Source organism: Limulus polyphemus, unplaced genomic scaffold, assembly GCF_000517525.1.
Source record: "Limulus polyphemus unplaced genomic scaffold, Limulus_polyphemus-2.1.2 Scaffold4855, whole genome shotgun sequence".
NCBI classification, from domain to species: domain Eukaryota; kingdom Metazoa; phylum Arthropoda; class Merostomata; order Xiphosura; family Limulidae; genus Limulus; species Limulus polyphemus.
The window spans coordinates 24,714-44,698 of record NW_013670465.1 but is presented as its reverse complement, the minus strand read 5'-3'; the positions used below and the strand labels follow the sequence as shown (position 1 = coordinate 44,698).

The 19,985-nt window shown below is 31.2% G+C and overlaps 2 protein-coding genes across 9 annotated transcripts in view; one reads left to right on the top strand and one right to left on the bottom strand.

Moving 5' to 3' along the window:
* Positions 1 to 3,039, top strand: part of LOC106471784 (RNA-binding protein 8A-like) — a 34,430-nt gene extending 31,391 nt beyond the window's left edge. Inside the window, exon 6 of the mRNA XM_013932407.2 lies at positions 1,101 to 3,039. Coding sequence (XP_013787861.1) covers positions 1,101 to 1,128 — 28 coding nt within the window. The 3' untranslated portion in view covers positions 1,129 to 3,039. The remainder of the gene's footprint in view (positions 1 to 1,100) is intronic.
* An 8,857-nt stretch (positions 3,040 to 11,896) lies between these two features.
* The window catches only part of LOC106471785 (zinc finger protein 366-like), a 9,831-nt gene continuing 1,742 nt past the window's right edge, over positions 11,897 to 19,985 (bottom strand). For 3 of the 8 annotated variants that reach the window (XM_022400396.1, XM_022400399.1, XM_022400398.1), the window contains exons 2-5: positions 18,863 to 19,072; positions 16,504 to 16,579; positions 15,291 to 15,736; positions 11,897 to 14,919 (exon numbers count right to left, since the gene is read on the bottom strand). In XM_022400396.1, the coding sequence (XP_022256104.1) occupies positions 12,979 to 14,868 (1,890 nt within the window). In that variant the 5' untranslated portion in view covers positions 14,869 to 14,919; positions 15,291 to 15,736; positions 16,504 to 16,579; positions 18,863 to 19,072 and the 3' untranslated portion in view covers positions 11,897 to 12,978. Of the gene's footprint in view, positions 14,920 to 15,001; positions 15,737 to 16,503; positions 16,580 to 18,862; positions 19,073 to 19,985 lie in introns of those variants that run through there. The other 5 variants (XM_022400397.1, XM_022400395.1, XM_022400401.1 and 2 more) reach the window with 5 other exon arrangements.

The window sequence follows — 19,985 nt, the reverse complement described above, 5'->3', positions numbered from 1 at the left end:
GTTTAGATTAGCAATCCAATAAGCTTTTTTTATTTCTTTATCTGCTTTAGTTTTGAATCCTGTTTTGATGCCGATGACAGTAACATCGTTAATGGAATGATTGGGTTGATTAAAGTGTTGAGCAACAGGGAAATGTTTTTCGGTGTTAATAGGAGATTTATGGTTGTTGAAACGTTCTCTAAGAGTTGTTTTTGTATGTCCTACATATTGGTAATTGCATTTTTTACACTGTAAAAGGAAAATGGTTTTTTGTTTCACAAGTGATTTCTTTAGATATTTTAAAGTTTCCTTGATTGTGCTTGTCAGAAAATGAGTTGGTGTTTTTTATGAACTTGCAGGTTTGACAACGGGCTTTATTACATGGACGACAAACATTTTTGGGTGGGATTTAATTCACTTTTATGTGAACAAGGATATCTTTTAGAGTTCTGTTTTTATGGAAGGAGACAATGGGAAGTTCAGGAGATATCTGTTTAAGACAATCGTTCAGTTGTAAGAGATGAAATTTTTTTTCAGAATTCGTGTAATGTTTCTGAATTTAAACTGATAGGTATTAATAAGAGTTCAAAATTAAAAATAGCTAGTGCAGGTAGCCCCAGTGGAGTTTTATACAAACTTAAAAAACAACCTGAAATTGAAAGTTATACAACAATTGGTTCCCTTTAGAAAAAATCATTTTCGGTGTAGTAAAATGTATTGTATTAGTGACCCAAATTATTACTTTTGTGCTGCTGCTCCAACCAGACAGATTTACTTTGTTTTCTCCATTATTTGAGTTATTGTATTTCATGATGAAGGCTTTCATCACCATAATTCCTTGTTTCATTTTACTCAGACGTGAATGTAATTATGACTAAGTTGATATATCATGTTACTCAAACAGAAAAGTTGATATATCGACTGGTTGAAATCTGAAATGAAAAAGAAATGGTAAGATACTAGTGCATTGTTTATTCAGCTTTTCTGACTTTTTCATTGCAAAATAATGAATACTGGTTGTTAAACTTTGAAAATGTAAATTCATTGTTGATTGTGCAAATGACACTTGTGGAAGTTTTGCATGTATTTCACATTATTTTAATCTTTTTTTTTTTTTTCAGGAAACGTAGCCACAGAAGACGTCATTGAAAGTTTGTTGTACTTGTTGTTTTCTTTTATATGTAATTACACTTTTTGTTATAATATTCATAAAGAATAAAATATCACTGATACTTTTCAAGTACTTGCTAATATGTATTGAAACCCTATTTTTAACATACGTACATACAGAGATTAAATGTTTGAAATTGTGAAGTTGAATGAACATTTCTTGTGCATTTTAAAATAGCTTCCCCATATTATAATAACCTGGCAATTTATTTTCTTATAACTATGTTAATATTCACTCTTCTATCATACTTTCATTAATTCAATATCTGTAACAAAAGGTAAAGTTACTTCTTTACAGAAAATGTTTCACGTTATTAATATATGTTTGAACATCATAAACTTTGACATTACACTTCTTGGCTTGATTTTGGAAGATTAAGTTCATCCAAGTAATTTTCAATTTTTTTTCTTAAATGATGAGAATGCTCAATAAAAGTATCACACTGAACTATTAAGTATCAGTTCATACACTAACTGTACTAAGTGAAAATGTTGTGCATTAAAAATGTCCACTGCAGATTTCTCTATGTCATTTTATTTGTTCTACAATATGTCTACCAATTACAATTGTTAACTGATGTATGTCATCTGGTTGCAATCCTACATCCACATGCCACAGTCCGTAGTTGACAATATGCAGATTTACAAGTATTTCCATAATAACTTGATGTGTAATCTCAAATTTCTAAAGATACTCTGTTTTTAATTAATGCAGTTACTTTATTAAGTTCCTTGAATGATATAAATAAATAGAAGTACAATATATTGTTACATAATTTGGTTCAAAAAAATGTGTTAAAAATAGATGTTTCAACTTTTTAGTACATACTTCCAGTTACTAGTTATATGGTGAACTAACTGGGAGTAACAAATACATAATTTTCTGCAATTTTAGTTAACGTCAGAGTATTGTACCTATAGTTGTTTCGTAAGAATTAAACATCCATAACAACATATATTATTATTTTCATATACATTTGGTTAGTTATTTTAAACTTTTCAAAATTATAAGGGTATTAGGATGTAGACACTTTTGATCTTGTAATCAGTTTTGTTAGAATATGGGGCATATTTGTTTCATTGTTCGTTAAATAGTAGGTTACAAAATTACAGGATTACATACACTTTAAGTTAGTCAAAAAAAACTATTGCAATAACACTAGATCTCAAACAGTGCTATAAAAGTGAAGGTTCTGCAAAGAATGATTTCATAATATGCTCATTTTTAACATGCCAGAATACATATGCATTATTTAACTTATACTTTTGATCCTTGATTATTACAGCAATAACAAACTGAATGTATATGATTGGATGATTATGTAGAATGCACTTTGAAAGTGTGATATTTCTTTAATTAGAATAATAGTATTTATAGGCATTCACTTCATAATAGTTTGTACTACTGAAGCATTTCTTATAAGGACTTGGAACAGGCATTAACTCTTCTAGAGCCGGGACTCTCAATTATGGTATGTGTAATGCTGATGGTCCGTGGAACTAATGTCAGTGGTACAAGATGAAATCAATGTAAAAAATTATAAAATTTGTAATAAGCCCAATTTTAGCTTACTACATATACGCACTACCCTCCTCACATCTAGACTCACTTTCCAGTGTTTTTTCTTCCCTTCAAATTGATAAAACTCTCACTATATATTCAGTGTGCCAGATAAAACATTCACATCTCCATTAATAGGTAAGTGTTAAAAATACAAATTTTTGCTAGTACGTACTTTTTTTTTTTTGAAAGTATGAGAACCACTGGTCTAGAGGCTTGTTGACACTGACACAAGAACTGATTATTATTGGAAGTGTGTACATTAAAAATTTTAATTATATTGCTTGTACACTGTATTAACCTAAAAATAAAATTCAGTTGCAAAACAAGTTGGCCATAGTTTATTTATAAAGTGTACATGTGGATTTATACATGGCAGTGGTAACTATTAACACCAGGTCTAATAATATTTCTTAAAACTTCAAGTATGATAACCCTTATATTAATCAAAAGTTTAAATACAATTATTCCACGGGCTGTAATAGAGTAATATTATTTAACTTTCAAAATAAATATATCGGGAATTTAGCACACAGAACAGATGCATTTTAATAAATATGAATACTGTTAAATAGGTTTTAAAAGTTGAAAATTGGGGACTTGTAATACAGAGGCTTATTTAATAGTGTCATGTCACTGGTTAAAGTCTGCTGATAATAATAAAAAAAATACCACCACCACTATGACTAGAATATTATGGGGAAAAGTTTGCCGACAATAGGGAAGTATTTACATCTTACGTTTTTGCGATATTAAAAAAAAAATTGATTTTCTATCGCAGGTGCATGCTTTCAACAAACTATGACAATCTAGTGTTTAAACACAATTTATTATAAGCATCTATTGAAGCCCAAAATGTATGGCTGTAGCTAAAAATAGAACTTGTAGTAATATGTATGTATAATTGAGCTGTGCCTGTAATGATACTATCAAACACAACTTTACAACACAGACAACTATTTCATTTGCGTAAGTTCATCATAACAGTAACAGTGCCAACACGAACATTGTGAAATATAGTTCACAAGCAAAAGTACCTATCCTTAGTGACGGTAAAAGTTTAAGTTAATCTATCAATTGAAATTATTTCATGGGCTTTAAAAAGGTTAATTGTGTTGCACTCTTGGTTTCGCTTGGAGCCAAAGCTCTGAGTTATTTATACCACCCACTGTGAAAAGTAATTGAGCATTTCAGTCATGCTAAGAGCCACTCAACAATAACATACAGTAAACCTATATTTTTATTCTTTAAGTTATGTTATATTTTGAAATGTGAATTATAGTGTGATTAATTCCTAAAAATTAAGTGTAGAATATCCTGTTCGCAAAATAAAATTTGACATCAACATTATTCATGCCTGTTTTCCTGTCATTTCAAAAGTGAATGTTAAGCTTTGCCTACTTGCCCAGCTTTTCAAACGAGAGAAAGATGAACGCTCAGACAGACACCGCAGTTCGCAGTATATATATATATATATATATAAGTATTTTAATTTTCTTAGTAATTAAACGTGGGAATATTAGTACACTGTATATTTTATACTTTTAAAAACATCAGTGAAAAGTAATATTGTTCTGAATTTTTCTACTCATTGTAAAATGTATTTACAAGAAATTTTACTCAGTGATAAATTTAGAAAGCAAAAGCTTAGGATTATTCTTCCAACACCAGAAGACAAATATTTAGCTGCCTACTAACATACTAAAAACATCTTTCAGTACAGTGCTATAGATATTCTAATTATAAAAAAGTTAAGAAAATTGAAACACTATTCAAATATGTTAAAAATGGAATATATCTAGATTTACATAAGTTACAAAATATAAACAATACTTGTATTTGTTTCCTAAAAATCACTATTATTTACTGAGAACATAATTTTCATTTGCATCTAATCAGTAACTTTTAAGGTATGGCCTTCTGGCCTGTAATACTATAAAACACAAAACAGTGATATCATAAAACACAACCTTACAATACAGACAACTACTATATTTGCACAAGTTCATCATAATACTATACACAAAAAGTACATGTATTAACTGTTACAGTGCCAAGATGAATATGGTGAAATATATTTCACAAATTAAACTGTGAATATTAATACACAGTATATTTTATACGTATTGTAAAAAAGTTCAGGTAATAATATTGTTCTGAATTTTTTTACTCATCATAAAACATTTACAAGAAATTTTTCTCCCTGAAAAATTTAGAAAATAAAATATTAGGATTATTCTTGCAAAATCAAAAGACAAGTATTTAGATGCTTACTACCTGCCAAAAACATCTTTTAAAACAAATAGTCAAACTATAAAAAAACTAAGAAAGTTAAAACACTATAAAGTATGATAAAAATTACAAAATATCTATAATACTCATGGTTTTTTGCTGAAACATCACTATCATTTACTGACAATACAAAATTCTGATTTGCATCTAATTAGCAACTTTTAAGTATGACTTTCTGGAAATTTTTACAAGGCTTAAACCTATCTACATCTGAAGTACTTGTGTTTGGAGAAATTCTCTATTTTTTTCTTTTCTTAAATAATGTAATAATTACATATTGCTTGAATACAACCCATCCTAATTCTAATAATCAATAAAGACAAAAAATATTTCATTGAATGTATTTCAAACTTACAAGTTACTGAATAGTAGTGTTATATTAAAATATACATCATAGAAAATATTATGCTGTCTTACAAAAACAATCTTTACAATTAAATTATTCATATATATAATTTTGTTAACTTAGTGCTGCACACGAAGTGTTACATTTTTAGATTGACACAAATGTTCATGCAATACAAAGAACATTATCTTGAAAGACTGAAACATATGGAGCTCTAAATGTCAAATACTTCACAAGAATGACAAATCTACCTATTTAATTCATTCTTTATATTAAAATCTGAATTGATTGACAAATCTATAGAAAACAAAAACATATCTCCAAAATGTATTCTCTGGAGCCACCCTTTTTGGCAAGCATGCTTACTTCCAGAATTATTGGTGTTTTTGATTGGTTGGCTTATATTCATTATCCAATCATATAAACTGTGACATTGAATATTTCAATACAGCCAGTGTACCAGGATTCATAAAACCATGAAATGCCATTAAATTTTAAAATTTGATTTCCAGGTATGGAAAAGTAACATTCTGTTCATAAAGTCCTTGAATTTTGAAATTCTTTCTCAATGCTGTGAAAGTTATAAACATTTTTGAGTAGAGTGCTCAGAATATTTTGGTAAACTGTGACCAAACTTTGACATATTTTTGTGCAGTAAATATACATTTCATGGATTTGGTAGAACTGTGATTGAACAGGAAATAGAAATCACAGAATTGCTGAGTTGAACAAGAACACTTTTTAGCAGGTAAGAAATGTATTTTTGTCAACTACTGTTTATTAATTGGATGGAGTATTAATGATTAAACAAAACTTTCACTCATATGCTATACTCTATTATAGCAAGGAAAGTTTCACATGTAATAAACTTGCCCTACAGTGACATTCACACAACTGAGTAATATTATCCAATTGTTTTCTTTTATCAAAAAAAGATTTATTAGTGCAGTGTATAATAAAATAATTCTCATATTTTCTAAATGTTTTAATTTTTTCCCTGATCTCTCTAGATTTTGAAGAAAAACATGATTTATTTTTTTTCTGTCAGGTATGTAGGTCTTGATAATTCCTGGAAAGTGTGTTTACGACTCTGGGAAAACCATGCAGAATATAAAAAGTAGATTGCTCCGTATGATGCTTATACATCCAAAGCATATTTCAAAATGTATCTAATATGGGAGAGAGTGATGTCATACTGGTAAAGTTAGGCTTAGTAAATTACTCAAGCAGCAGCAAGAACAATCAGTACTGATTTTTTCTTGAAAAATTAATAAAAAATCCTTTGAAAGCTAAGCTTCAGGAATAGATTCATAGCCATTTACTTCTACTGCTAATGTGAAATTTGCATCATAGACTCAACCTGATGACACGAGTCACTTAACATCATCATCATTTAAAAACATTGAAAATTCTTGATTCAGGAACAACCATGAAAAGCAGAGGTGCATTGGACATTAGAAACTGTGATGTCACATCAATCATTTTGTTCAAACAGAGATAAACCTTAATTGTTCAAAGTAATGTTTCCAGATAACGCTATTGCTCAGAATTATTCTATGAGGGCTGACAAGTGTAAGTACATTATAACTTATGATGTAGCTCCAAACAGAGAGAAAAATACATTACTAAAATTCGAAAAGCAGAGGCTTATGTTGCATTTGATGAGACTCTTAACTCTGCTATGCAGAAAAAGTAGATGGATGTCATCATAACATTTTGGGATAAAGATCAGAAGTTAATGCTGACAAGATATCCTGGATCTGATTGTTTGGAGAAAGCACTGAATGAAATCTGGATGAGAAATCAAATCTTCTGCACATATCAATCGATGGTCCTAGGTCATTCTACAGCAAACTGGTCAAAAGAAAAGATGAGCAGCTGAATGATTTGATTGACACTCAATATTGTAGTTTGCATATGAGGCATAGAACCCGACAAACAGGCAGCATATGTGGAACATTGGTTCCTTCTTAAGAGATATTTAAACATTATTTCCATGATTCCCCTGCACAAAGAGCAGCCTACACAAATATTACTGAAGGCTCTCTATTTCTTCTGAAATTTTGTAATATTAGATGGGTAGAGGACCTGAAAAGTAATAGAAAGAGATTTTAAGATACTGCTATATATTAGGAAGTATGAACGGGAGATCCTAAAGAAGCCATCTTTAGGTACCCAAGATTGTAACACTTGAAGTTATAAGTAATGGATATCTGGTGAAATTTCTTTATTTTAAACTGAAATTTTTTTGCTTTTAATGAACAGCAGTTCCTACTTAACTTGATCTAGTTCCAATTATCTGCACAATGGCACACTTTCTTTCTGGAGAGCTTAATTCCTTGCTACTTAGCCTACTGTCTGATTTATCAAACCAAAGGTTATATAGAAAAGTAATACATTAGCCAAACTTGTCAAGCTGGATATATTCAAGAAGGAAAATCACACAAGCATCAAAACTTATAAGACATTTGGTTGAAATCAAAGAGGACTCTACCTACTGCAATTCAGGTTAATACTGTGACTGTCGGTAGTTTTTACTTCATTTCTGAGCAAGTTGATGGAAAGTATACTCCATTACCCAATAATTAGACATGTTGTGTCATTAGATCCAGTATTTATGGCACCAAAATTTACAAGAGTCTATGGAAGTTTTCATTAACTCCAAAACACAAATGTGAGAATACAAGGCAATTTGACACAATTCCTTAACAGTACCATAGGGAGATGCTAGAGAATGTGCCAGTACTGTAAAGTTGTTCTGGTTCCACGTGTCAGCAAAGTTATGTTTGAGTTCCTATAGAGTAGACTTGAAGCCTTTCAAGGAAAGAGAAATGCCAGATGAACAAGCTGGATTCGGATGTGGTAGAAGAACACAAGAGAGTATAGAAAAGATGATTACTTATGTTTCACCAACTGCAGCAAGCATTTGATTGTGTGAACCATACAGGACTTTGTAACATACCAAAAAAATAGATGTACCAGAACATCTGATTCTTCTGCTGAAGAGTTTTTACAATGAGCAAGAGGTTACAGTGAAGACACAATGGTTCAACATTTGAAATGGAGTGAGGCAGGGATGCATTTTTACCCCCCATGCTTGTTTAACCTGTACAGTGAAAACATCATGTCAATGGCTAAACTGGAAGAGATTGAGGCTGGAATCAAAATAGGAGGTCAAAACAACAACAGGCTAAGATGATACCACCTTATTAGCTAAAATTTGAAGAAGATCTACAAATACTTCTTAAGAAAGTTCAAGAAAAAAGTGTGAGAGCTGGTCTGCTGTTGAACATAAAGAAGACAAAGATCATATCATCTGGAATGCTTGACAGATTTAAAGCAGGCAACGACCAAGAGGAAGTAGTGGAAAGCTTCATCTTTCTGGGGTGCCGAGTAGACAGATATGGGAATTGTGTTGAAGAAGTCAAAAGAAGGCTAATGTCAGGCTTGAGTAAGATAATGAAGGACAGAGAAATTCCTGAGGCAACTAAAGTAAGATTAGTAAGAATGTTGGTTTTTCCAACAGCAATGTATGGATGTGAAAGCTGGACTTTACGGAAGAGTGAGAAAAAGAAGATCGACTCATTTGAAATATGGTGTAGGAGAAGATTGCTCAAGATCCTATAACAGCAAGGAGAACCAATCAGTCCCGGATCAAATAAAGACTTCTTTTTCCATTATGGCCATGATGCTCAAGTGGAAACTGGAATATTTTGGACATGTGATGCAGGCAAACAATAGAATAAAGATAATGATCATGACTGGCAAAGTTGAGGGAATCAGAAGGAGAGCAAGAATTCAACCACGGTGGATAGATGGGGTCAGAGAATCTACCTGTATTTCTCTGCAGTAGCTTTGGGATGCAACTGATGAAAGGTAATTTTAGAGGGAGTTAGTCCATCGGGTCACCAGGAGTCGATGCCAACTTGCTGGTACCTAACTTAACAGACATCTAGTAAAAGCCATAAAAGAAGAGTCAGAATATGAATTTAGAAAGTACAATTTCACTACTACACTGCTTGAAAGTGTTGAAAGAAGATAAAGAACTTAGTAATGTTTTCCTTTTGTCTCATGAGCAGTCAGACACAAAAAGATGATTATCTGTGGACTTAGCTAAAGCAGTTGAAAATTTGAAAGATAATTTTATAGCATTGAAAATGGTTCATAATGTAGAACAAAATAAAGCTTCTTATATGAAAGATTACCATGTAATAAAAGAATTGTTAAAAAGTTGTAAAATAACTAGAATGAGGTACAGTGAATACCTTGAGAATAAAAAAAATGGTGGAGACTAAGAAAGAAAGAAAGAAAAAGTTTTTAATCAGAAATAGGTGAATTGAATGAGAAAAAAGTTAAGCTGATGAATACAATCAAGAAACTAAACAAGGATGCTACAAATTTAGCAGTCCAAGCTGAGAAAAAGCAAGACTTTGCTTTGATGGCTAAATCAAATAATTATAGACAAAAGACTGAGGAAAGTGACAGGGAAGTAAGAAAACTTAAGGAAAAATGCAGAAAGCCTGGAGAGAGAAGTGAATGCATAGAAACTTAAATTCTACTGTGTTTAGTTAAAGTAACTTGTATTATTTTTTCATATTTAACCTAAGAACTATATATCAGAAAGACTGTGTTATACTATGTAATGTTTGAGGAAATATATACAAATAAATGGAAGGATCGGGCAGCTAAAGTGGTGGTAATGGAGGCTGTGAAAGCGTTTGCTTCTTACTTTTTTGAAACATTTGAAAGTTTTGGTTATAAAATTCAATTTTAAATATGAGAAAAGTCCTAGAATTTAGTTTGTAATAATCTCTACTGAACCCTGTATACTTGGGCATTTCCATAACATGCTATCTGGAACCTGGCATGAATTTTAAAACCATTAAAAGTTGAAAATATCTTAAGATTGAAACTATGGTATTGTGTGTGGTTTGGTTATGTTTAACACTTCTATGAATATAAATCATATGGTCCCATGGAGTAAAATGAAGGGGTTGCATCTTTCATTTTTTTTGTTAGATGTATAAAAATGACACTTGGTGTCTTTATAACAGAACCATTAACTGTTTACAAAGAAGGAATATTTTATGTTATTATTATGTAACTTGCTCTGTAGACAAACTGACAGTCTAGAATAATTGTCTTGGCAAAAATCACTTGCTGCAACTTGTGTAGTAACACTTAATTGCATATAAAAACATCAAATATACTACTTCTTAGAATGTACATAATTAAACTTTCACAAAATATATGTGTAGGTATTAAAAACAATTAAGATATTTGTAATAAAAGATGATGACTATTTATTGAAAAATTAAAACAATTAAGTCCAACACTAAATTGGAATGATACCAAGATAGCTTACATTTTAATTGAAAGTTTGGGATGTAAAAGTTATAAACTGAAAATTCAGGTATTGTGTTATGGAAATATTTCTTTTACAGTAAAATGTGAAACTATGACTACTTACATTCTAGTTACTGACTAAACTTGCCAGATCTTTCAAGTGTAAACACAAATTCATTTTCGACACTTTTTGTATTTCCATATTATCAATGATTAAGCAAAGTTATGATCATCAATGTCCCCAAAATATTTCCGAAACTTATAGACAAATGGTAATCAAATTTACAGCCCCAACAATGAATGCTTTTGGGTTAACTTAAAACTAATTGGAAATTGCTGGTCAAAATTGAAGGGCAATCAGTAGTTTTTATTAGAATAAAATGATAATTAAATGTTCCAATTATGGTATTTAATGTTTAAGGATTTACTTAGTAACTTAAAAGTATAGATCTAATAAAATAATCTTTTATATCTGGCTTAGAAATGTTTACTTTTGAAAAATTGCCATGTAAGTATTTACAAATTCTAGTTTACTTCTCTAAATGTATACAACTTAGCAGTTGCACGGTCAGGTTATAATGAAATATACAAGTTCATGATTTATTATCACAACACACAGTGTACAAAAACAATAAGTCATATTAAGTACTTCAGAGTATTAACAGTGTTCAAATTAAATTTTCTGAAGTGTTTTTAATATATTGTATGTATATATGGACTGACTGCACATAATTACAGTTTCTACATATATATTTAAACGTAATATGTCACCATTTCATATGTGTGTGTATATATATATGTATATCTTCTATCATAATAATATTCAGTTTTTATCTGTCCTGAAAACGTTTGCACTTTATATCAATGGATTTATACAAAAGGCAGAGATAAATATTCTTTAGTAAACATTTTGTACATATTAAAAGCTTATCAAAGTTTTAGAAAGGTTAACATTATGTCATAGAGTAACATTATAAGTTTATTTATTGATAGCACTAATTATTGTAAAGTTTAGCCCAACTAAACTAAAACAAAAAAACATACACAAGTTAATGTGTTTATTTGCCTCTTTATCGAATAAAGACCATAAGGCTTAACTGATGTTAGGTCTAAGACAAGTGGACTTATAGATTTTGGTGTCTGCAATTAGAATTCCTTTGTATTATTCTAGAAACCCTGTTACAATAAAGATACCAAGTGGACCACAAATGTTTTGTGGGTCTCTGTGAGTATTGTGTAAAAATATATTTTTATTATAGATGTACATAAAAATATAAATGATATAACTTTAAAGTGAAAAATGTCTGCGTGGCCATAGCACCAAAAAGCAATGGGGATATTCTGTTTATCAAACAGAATGAAAACAACATATGCAAAACTAGAAAGCAAGCTACAAGTTGAATAAGAGGTTAGGATCCGGTTCTAAAACCCACGATGTCCCAAATCCCAGTAATATTCACTGTCTATAGCCCAACTTTCAACCTTTTTTTTTATAGATGTAATAATACATGATCTTGTAATTTTAGTGCTATAATAACATACAATTTTTTAAACTATATACCCACCTTTATAGTTCTGGTACCCTATCTTCTGTCTTTAAAATATCATTGATACTTTTGTATAAATGGTATAATTTTACATTGTTTTGTTACAGTTTTGCTGGAGTGATTATGTAATTGTTGGCACATACACTTATACTAAACAAAGGTTATACTTTTACATAATATATATACTATTGAGGCTTTTGACCCTGAGACAAAACATAGTGCCAATATTCAATCATTCAGTTTTGAAATTTTCACAAAACGAATAATAATACAAAGTGTATTATCAGACTCACTTTTATAATTGATTCATCAGCCTGTGATAAACTTTCATACAATTCCAACACATCTCAACTAGAATAACTTTAAACAATTTGTCTTGGAAAAAAAAAGCTTTAGCATGCATTTTATAAATCTACTACCACCTAATTATCACAATGTCAGATCAATCAATAGCTTTTATGAATGACGCGAGCACAACTGAACGAGTAACAGGTTTTTCAAGATGTTACATTTTTAACATCAACAGAACAATTTTTATATTTAAGAAATTTATTTTAACAGATATATATACAACAGTAAATGCATGGTGCCAATACCAAGTATATTACGCTTTAGCCAAACCTTCACTTACCTGTTTTAATATAATAATCAAATTTGTCACACACCATCACATCATAATATAAAAAAAAATTCCAGTACTAAAATTTCAATATTAATAATAACAACTGAATACGAGTCTACTGTAGACACATACTGGGTGATGGTGGTTTGTTTACTAAATTACTGACTGCATCATGCAGGGAAGCAACCTTGTCGTGAGGAGAGTTCAGTTTTCCTGCTAACTCATCTATTGCTGTATGCACTGCCTGAATTTTCAATGTGATATCATCGACAGGTGATGAGAGACAAGTAGAAGAAAAACTTGTATCTTCAGTGTAATAATTCTGTGCCAGTGGACTAATAATGGAACTAATAGGGCTTGTGCTGATGACTGGACTAGAACTTACAGAACCAAAAGAAATGGTGCCCACAGAATTTTGACCATATTGTATATGGTTATAAGAATGTGGTTTGTGGTTAGAGGAAAAGTCAGTTCCAAAACATGATGGAAAGTAACCAGATGAACTATGAAATAAGTCTGCCAGTCTAGATGAGTGAGGAGGACTGCTTCCTTCATGGTTCTCTTCTGTAGATAGAATTGCATCAGGAACTGGCCGAGTACTATTTTCTGCACTCTCTGTCTCATCTTCAATAATTGTGTCAGATTCTTGCAAAGGATCAGCTTCATCATCATTTTCTTCATCTTCACTACCAAAATTATTTAGCCTTTTAGGAGTGTTCTTTCTTCGTTTAGTAGTTCTAGGTGCTGGTTCATTTAGTGGTTGCTGTTTTTGAGAATGTGTGACTGGCTGATTTGATATTACGATATCTCTCAAATCACAATCTACCTTAGAAGTACCAGAATAAACCTTATTATCTGTTGATTCTCTTGGTGTCATTGCCTCAACACTTCCGTGTTTTTCTTTCATGTGTCTTTGTAAATTTCCTTTAAGTGTAAATGAATTTCCACAGATGGTACACTTATGTGGTTTATCATTTTTGTGAAGAGCCATGTGAGCACGAAGATTATGTGCTCTGGATAGACCTTTACCACAAACAGGACATTTGTAAGGCTTGATATCAGAGTGAGAAACCATGTGAGATCGTAATGTTTGGACCTGAGTAAACTTTTTGCCACACACTTCACAGGGAAAACGCCTTTCAGCATTGTGAATTAATACGTGCCTTTCCATGTTTGCTTTGAGTGAAAAGCTTCGGCCACATATGGGACAAAAGAAAGGTTTTGCATGACTATGGGTCAACTGGTGAGCCTTCAGATGATGCTCTTTTATGAATTTTGTGCCACACACTGTACATGAATAGCGACGAACCTGTGTGTGGACAACCATGTGGTCTTTCAATTGACTAGGGTACATAAATACACGTTGACAAACCTCACATGTAATCTGATGTACCTTTTCTTGCTGTTCTTCACTAGACTTCTTTGTAGTATCTAAACTCTGGTTCTGATATTCATTTTCTAAATATGTACCATCTTGTTTGTGCTTTTCTATGTGCACTTTTAACTCACTTGAAAGAACAAATCTACTTTTGCATAAGTAACACTTATGGAAATTCCCTCTTAGATGAACTAACATGTGTCTTTTCAGATGAGCTACCTGACAGAACCTCTTCTGGCATGTTGGGCATTCATGTGGCCTCCTGTCAGAATGTGTAAGTCGATGAACATTCAGATGGCTCTGTTGCTTAAATGGTTTACTGCAGACTTCACATATAAATCTTCTAATGCCTGCATGCCCTAGCATGTGAGTCACAAGATTGTGTTTCGCAGTATACAGCTTTGAACAAAGACTACATTTCCAACGTTTTTCACCATTTTCCAACACAATAACATACTGATCAACATTCAAGTCTTTTTCTAAATCATTGAAGTTATTATTCTGATAAAAGTTTCCAGCAGAATTTTCATTAGGTGATTGCTGGATATCTGATCTTGTAGTTTTATCTGATCCTAAATTTCCTAGTAAAGAGTGGTCATCACAGTGATTCAATTCTGGACAATCCATGGCCACTATATCAGCTCTGCCATCTCATCATCTGTTTATTGAATTCTTTATCTGTTTTACAGAAAAATCAAATAATTTTTAATAGAAATTTTGTTTTTCCTAAAGGTATCTTAAAAATCAAATTAAATGTATACCTAAATTGACACACACACACACACCTGCTAAAAAAATCACAAAGTAAAATTGGTATGTTTTTATGAAATATATGTACTTCAAGTAAAAATTTCATCTGCTGATTGTCTTTTTTTATGTTGTAAAACATATTTGTCACTTTTATTACAATAACTATGAAATACTAGAGTGAGTATAGATAGGCTATAACTTTTTATCACAGGTAAATATTTTTTGGTCCAGTTTAAAAATTTGAATTAGATTTTTTGTATATTGTCAGTATCTTATTGTTCTTTTTATGGTGAACAAACCTTTATACAGTAAAGTTTCAATGCCACAGCCATACAGTTTTACCTAAATGTGGGAAGAAACAAAATAAACTTTGGTGTAACTCAAAATATATTTACTGAATGCAAGCTTACTTGCATATGATCTCTTTATCAGGTTAAATACATTAAACGTAACAGTGCAGAAAATTTTTCTTACAATATAGTGTTATTTGCGACACAGTTAATTATTGGACATAATGTTCTTTATCAGTTACAGTATACTGCAGCTTTCAGAGTATATGTATACTAAAATAAATAGGTTTTAACAAATAATCTATAAACAACCTTGTACATTTTTTACAATATTTATATATCTTTTATCACTTAAACCCACCTCCTCCAACATGGACTTTGAGATGATATACTCTACCAGTGCTTCTCAACCTTTTCCAATATCATTCACCCCTATAAGTTTCCACAACAGCTCACTCACCAATTAGAAAAAAGACAAAAATTACTAAATTAAAATGCAACTTCTTTAATATGACTTAAATATACATCAAACTACAAATAGAATAAATAATAATAACTATCAATATATTTGAATAGTCTTGCTAATCATGCTCAAATGACAACTTCCTAAGGCTATATGATGAGTATGACTGTGTGTGTTTGTTTGTTTTTTGAATTTCGTGCAAAGCTACACGACGGCTATCTACACCAGCCGTCTCTAATTTAACAGAGAAAGACTAGAAGGAAGGTAGCTAGTCATCACCACCAACTGCCAACTCTTGGGCTACTCTTTTACCAAGGAATAGTGGGATTGATCATCACATGACTGAAAGAGCGAGCATGTTTGTTGTGACAGGGATTTGAACCCGCGACCCTATGATTGCGAGTCTCGCTCTCTAACCACCTGGCCATGCCGGGCTGTGACTGAGTGTGCAACAAATTCTTTATTATACACTACGAATAATCAAATCATTAATACCAGCATTCTTTAAAACAATGAGCATTTATTTATACTTTCACAAGTAAAAAAATATACTCACAGTTCAAAATTATCAGATGCAGACTTTTACAAACAACGCACACCTGACCTTAAAAAATTTGTTTCTACGATATAACCTTGATACAAAAAAAACCTAGGATAAATAACCACAAAGGAAAAATCTGCCTACTTAAACCAATAACATTTTGTTTCAAAATACAACACTTAAAAACCCTAATTAAGTTATAACTCAAAACTACTAACCTAGATTCAAGCGATATCTATTCTGTACATTCTCAGGCACCTGGCATCAGTCTTCTATTCTCTTTTTATATTGTACCTGATGATGAGATTACAATTAAACACAGGATGATTATTGGCTATTCATAAAACATGTTATCAAACTAATTGCACTGACACTTTAATATGAATATGACCACGTACAAATAAAGTTTAAGCCAGCATTATGCATAAACAAGCACAAGGGAAAGCTCAACTAAAAGGTACAGAATTTGAAAAAATAATTAATAAAATATTAAGGAATACTACATCCCAAGCATAATGAACAAGTCAACAATAAATTAAATTAAAATCAACTATGAATCAGTAAGATTAGCATAATTTAAAGTCACATTCACAATAGTTATCATCATATAGTTTAATTTTCATTCTCCATCTTTAAAAAAAACACAACTTTACAGATTAGCTGTGTTAGTAACTGTTACTGTGTGGTCTTATTAACCTTTATTTATGCTTTAAATAGAGTAAAGTAATACAATACTCACAAATACTAAACTGCTACAATATTACATATAATACTTATAGCATACTACACTATCTGTATGGCAAACACTTGAAATAGAACTTACTAGTATCTTAGGCCTATATCTCTTGTAAACTACAGTATTGTGCTCATTATTTGGTACAGATAGACATTTGTCACTGTGGAGGGTTGGCTAATTGTTAGTGTTTTTGTGTTCTGTATGTAAGGTATACTCTATTATTTAGTTATTGTTGTTTCCATTGGCAGTATTGGTTGGAATGCTTAATATATTTAGTTTTTTTATTTTTAATTATCATACTTTATTGTAAAGATTGTTTTGCATTGTTAGCTTAATACACGTACTTAGAACTAACCTAAATCTTCTAAGTTGGCCACACTTTGCAAGGTATTATAGGGGTTACAGCCAGAAATTGCATTACTGGCAAGGGTATCCAACTGATGAAACAATTCATTTTAAGCTTTGTAAATAAGAATGCAAGAAAATAATACTGAATTGGGTATACTTAGTACCAATACCAGGTTTAATGTTAGCTTCACTCTGAGTACCTAGCTTGCTATGATCAGAACTTTATACTGATAATATATAAACAACAAGAAATCATTTGGTCCTTCAAGGTTTGTTGTCTTACAAGCCCACTCTTAAAAAAAAAAAAAACTTAAACTTACCCTTTAATTTTCAGGAAATTATTGATTCCCATTTTTAAACAGTGATGGCCACCACTAATGTTGATAATGCATTGCATAAGTCAATCATCTTGTTAGAAAAATAAAACTGCCTTAACTGGAGCCTAACATGTTATTTCCTAATCTTAAAATGTGTCCTCTTGTCTTCAGAATATCACACAATTAAATCAAAGGTCGTTATCTTATTGACCCCCTCCCACATAATCTTGTAAACTTTGATAAGCTCACCTCCTACTCTTCCTTTCTCAAGAAAAAGTGATTTAAGAGATCTTAACCTGTCCCTATAAGTTACCTTCCGTACCAAGAATCATCCTAGTGGCCTTTCTCTGAAACTTCCCAATAAGTCAATATCTTTTTGTAAATACCAAGAGCAACACTGTGCACAATGTTCCAAGTAAGGCTTAACTAGTGATTTGTATAAAAAGATAATTACCTCTTTTGACTTGTAGGACCTAATCAGTATGTCTATAAATAACACCCTAATATTATATTAGCTGTGCTACTAGCAACAGAGCACTGCCTAGATGGCTTAGTGTCTTATCTATCACTATGCCAAGATCCTTTTCATCAGTCATGTTATTCAGTAGGTTCCCATCAATATTAACAAGTTGATTCAGATTACAATAACTCAAATGCATTATACATTAATAATTACAATTTGTCTGTTTAATCTGATTCACACCCTGACAGTTTTGTTCATTAAAACTGATATATATAGCAGCTAGACCACTTATTTGTCTAATGTGTCCCAGCCAACCTAATGAGCCCTAGCTCTAGGCAAAAGGCTTGTCAGCACTGTCATGTAGTAAATGTATTATAACATATTCTTCTTTGCTTCCATTCATGGGTTTTGAGAATTACTAATATAGCTTTTTCCTGATGATGAAGTGGTTGTTTGATCCACTTCCAGAACAAAAGGGCTTATGCTTGTTTGCCAGTTCTTGTGAATGATAATAAAGTTAACTTAAAAAATAAAAAATATAAATAAGTAATCCATGTTAAAATTAAATTAAAATAAAGTTATGTTACTAATTTGTACCATAAGAATTTGATTTGTAAATAACTTCAATCAAATTTATAATAATTATAATTCACTTGCTTAATCTGGTTCATATGCTAGCAGTGATTTATGAAAATTGATGATATATACCACACCTACAACCACTACTATGTACGCAGTATCCCAGCCAGCCTCAGGAGCCGTAGTATTCGGTGTAAGGCCTTGTTGGCACTGGATATGGTAGATATAGTGTGGTTACCAAAATATTAAACATATTCCCCTTAGTAAGCCAAATATGTTTTATCTTCCCTGTTATCCTATTATCTTCTCTGTTATCCTATTCCTTTTGTTAGGAACATCAGTATCTGGAATTGAAAGCAACTTTATAACATTATCTTGCTTTGATTATAACTTAAGTTTAGAAACATTCCTTTCTTGAATTAAAAGTAATTTATGTTATAAAATTTAGCAAATTTATGCCACATCACCTATTAATTCATTGTCCTGATTCATTAACATCTTGCCTCATGATCTCAGAACTGGCTTCTGAAAATTAGGAACTAAAATATAATTTATATTTACCTCAAAATTAGAAAAACACTAAACTAATTTTGCAAAGGTCACTCTCTTCAAAATGCCCCCTCCCATTTCAACTCTTGCAGTCACATCTGCATAAGTCAAAGGTCAAATTCCTCCCATGCTAAGATGGCGTGATTAACAATAAATGTAAAATTGCATTACCCCTCTGGCTGTCTCTCTTATCTATAGAAAACTATCCTGAATAACTTTAAAAAACCTCTCTCCCTCATTACTTGACTCCACAAAAACCCAGTCATTGTTTAAAATTAAAGTCTCCCTTAATTATTGGTAGCAACTCTGATATGATTATACTATTTTTCATTGACATAATTTGTCTGATCAGTGTAACAAATGACAATTAAAAACTTTCTACCCTTGAAACCCCTGACTGTAACTCGCATAGATTCATCTATTTGTTATGTCTTCATTCCCAGTAAAATGCAGTTCACCCCTTATATAAAGAGCCACCTCTCCCTCATTTAAATCGTTTATTCTGTCAGTATTCTCACAAGATTGTAAAAAACTTTTTAGTTTACTCTTGAGAATTGTATTACTTTTGACAGAGTGTAAAATTTCATACAAGTGTTCCTACAACTTATACTATAAAAAACAATGGTAAATCAGGTCCCATAGCTACAAGTTTTTTAACCAGTATTTCATGGATTATGGTTCCACAGCTTTATATATATATATATATAT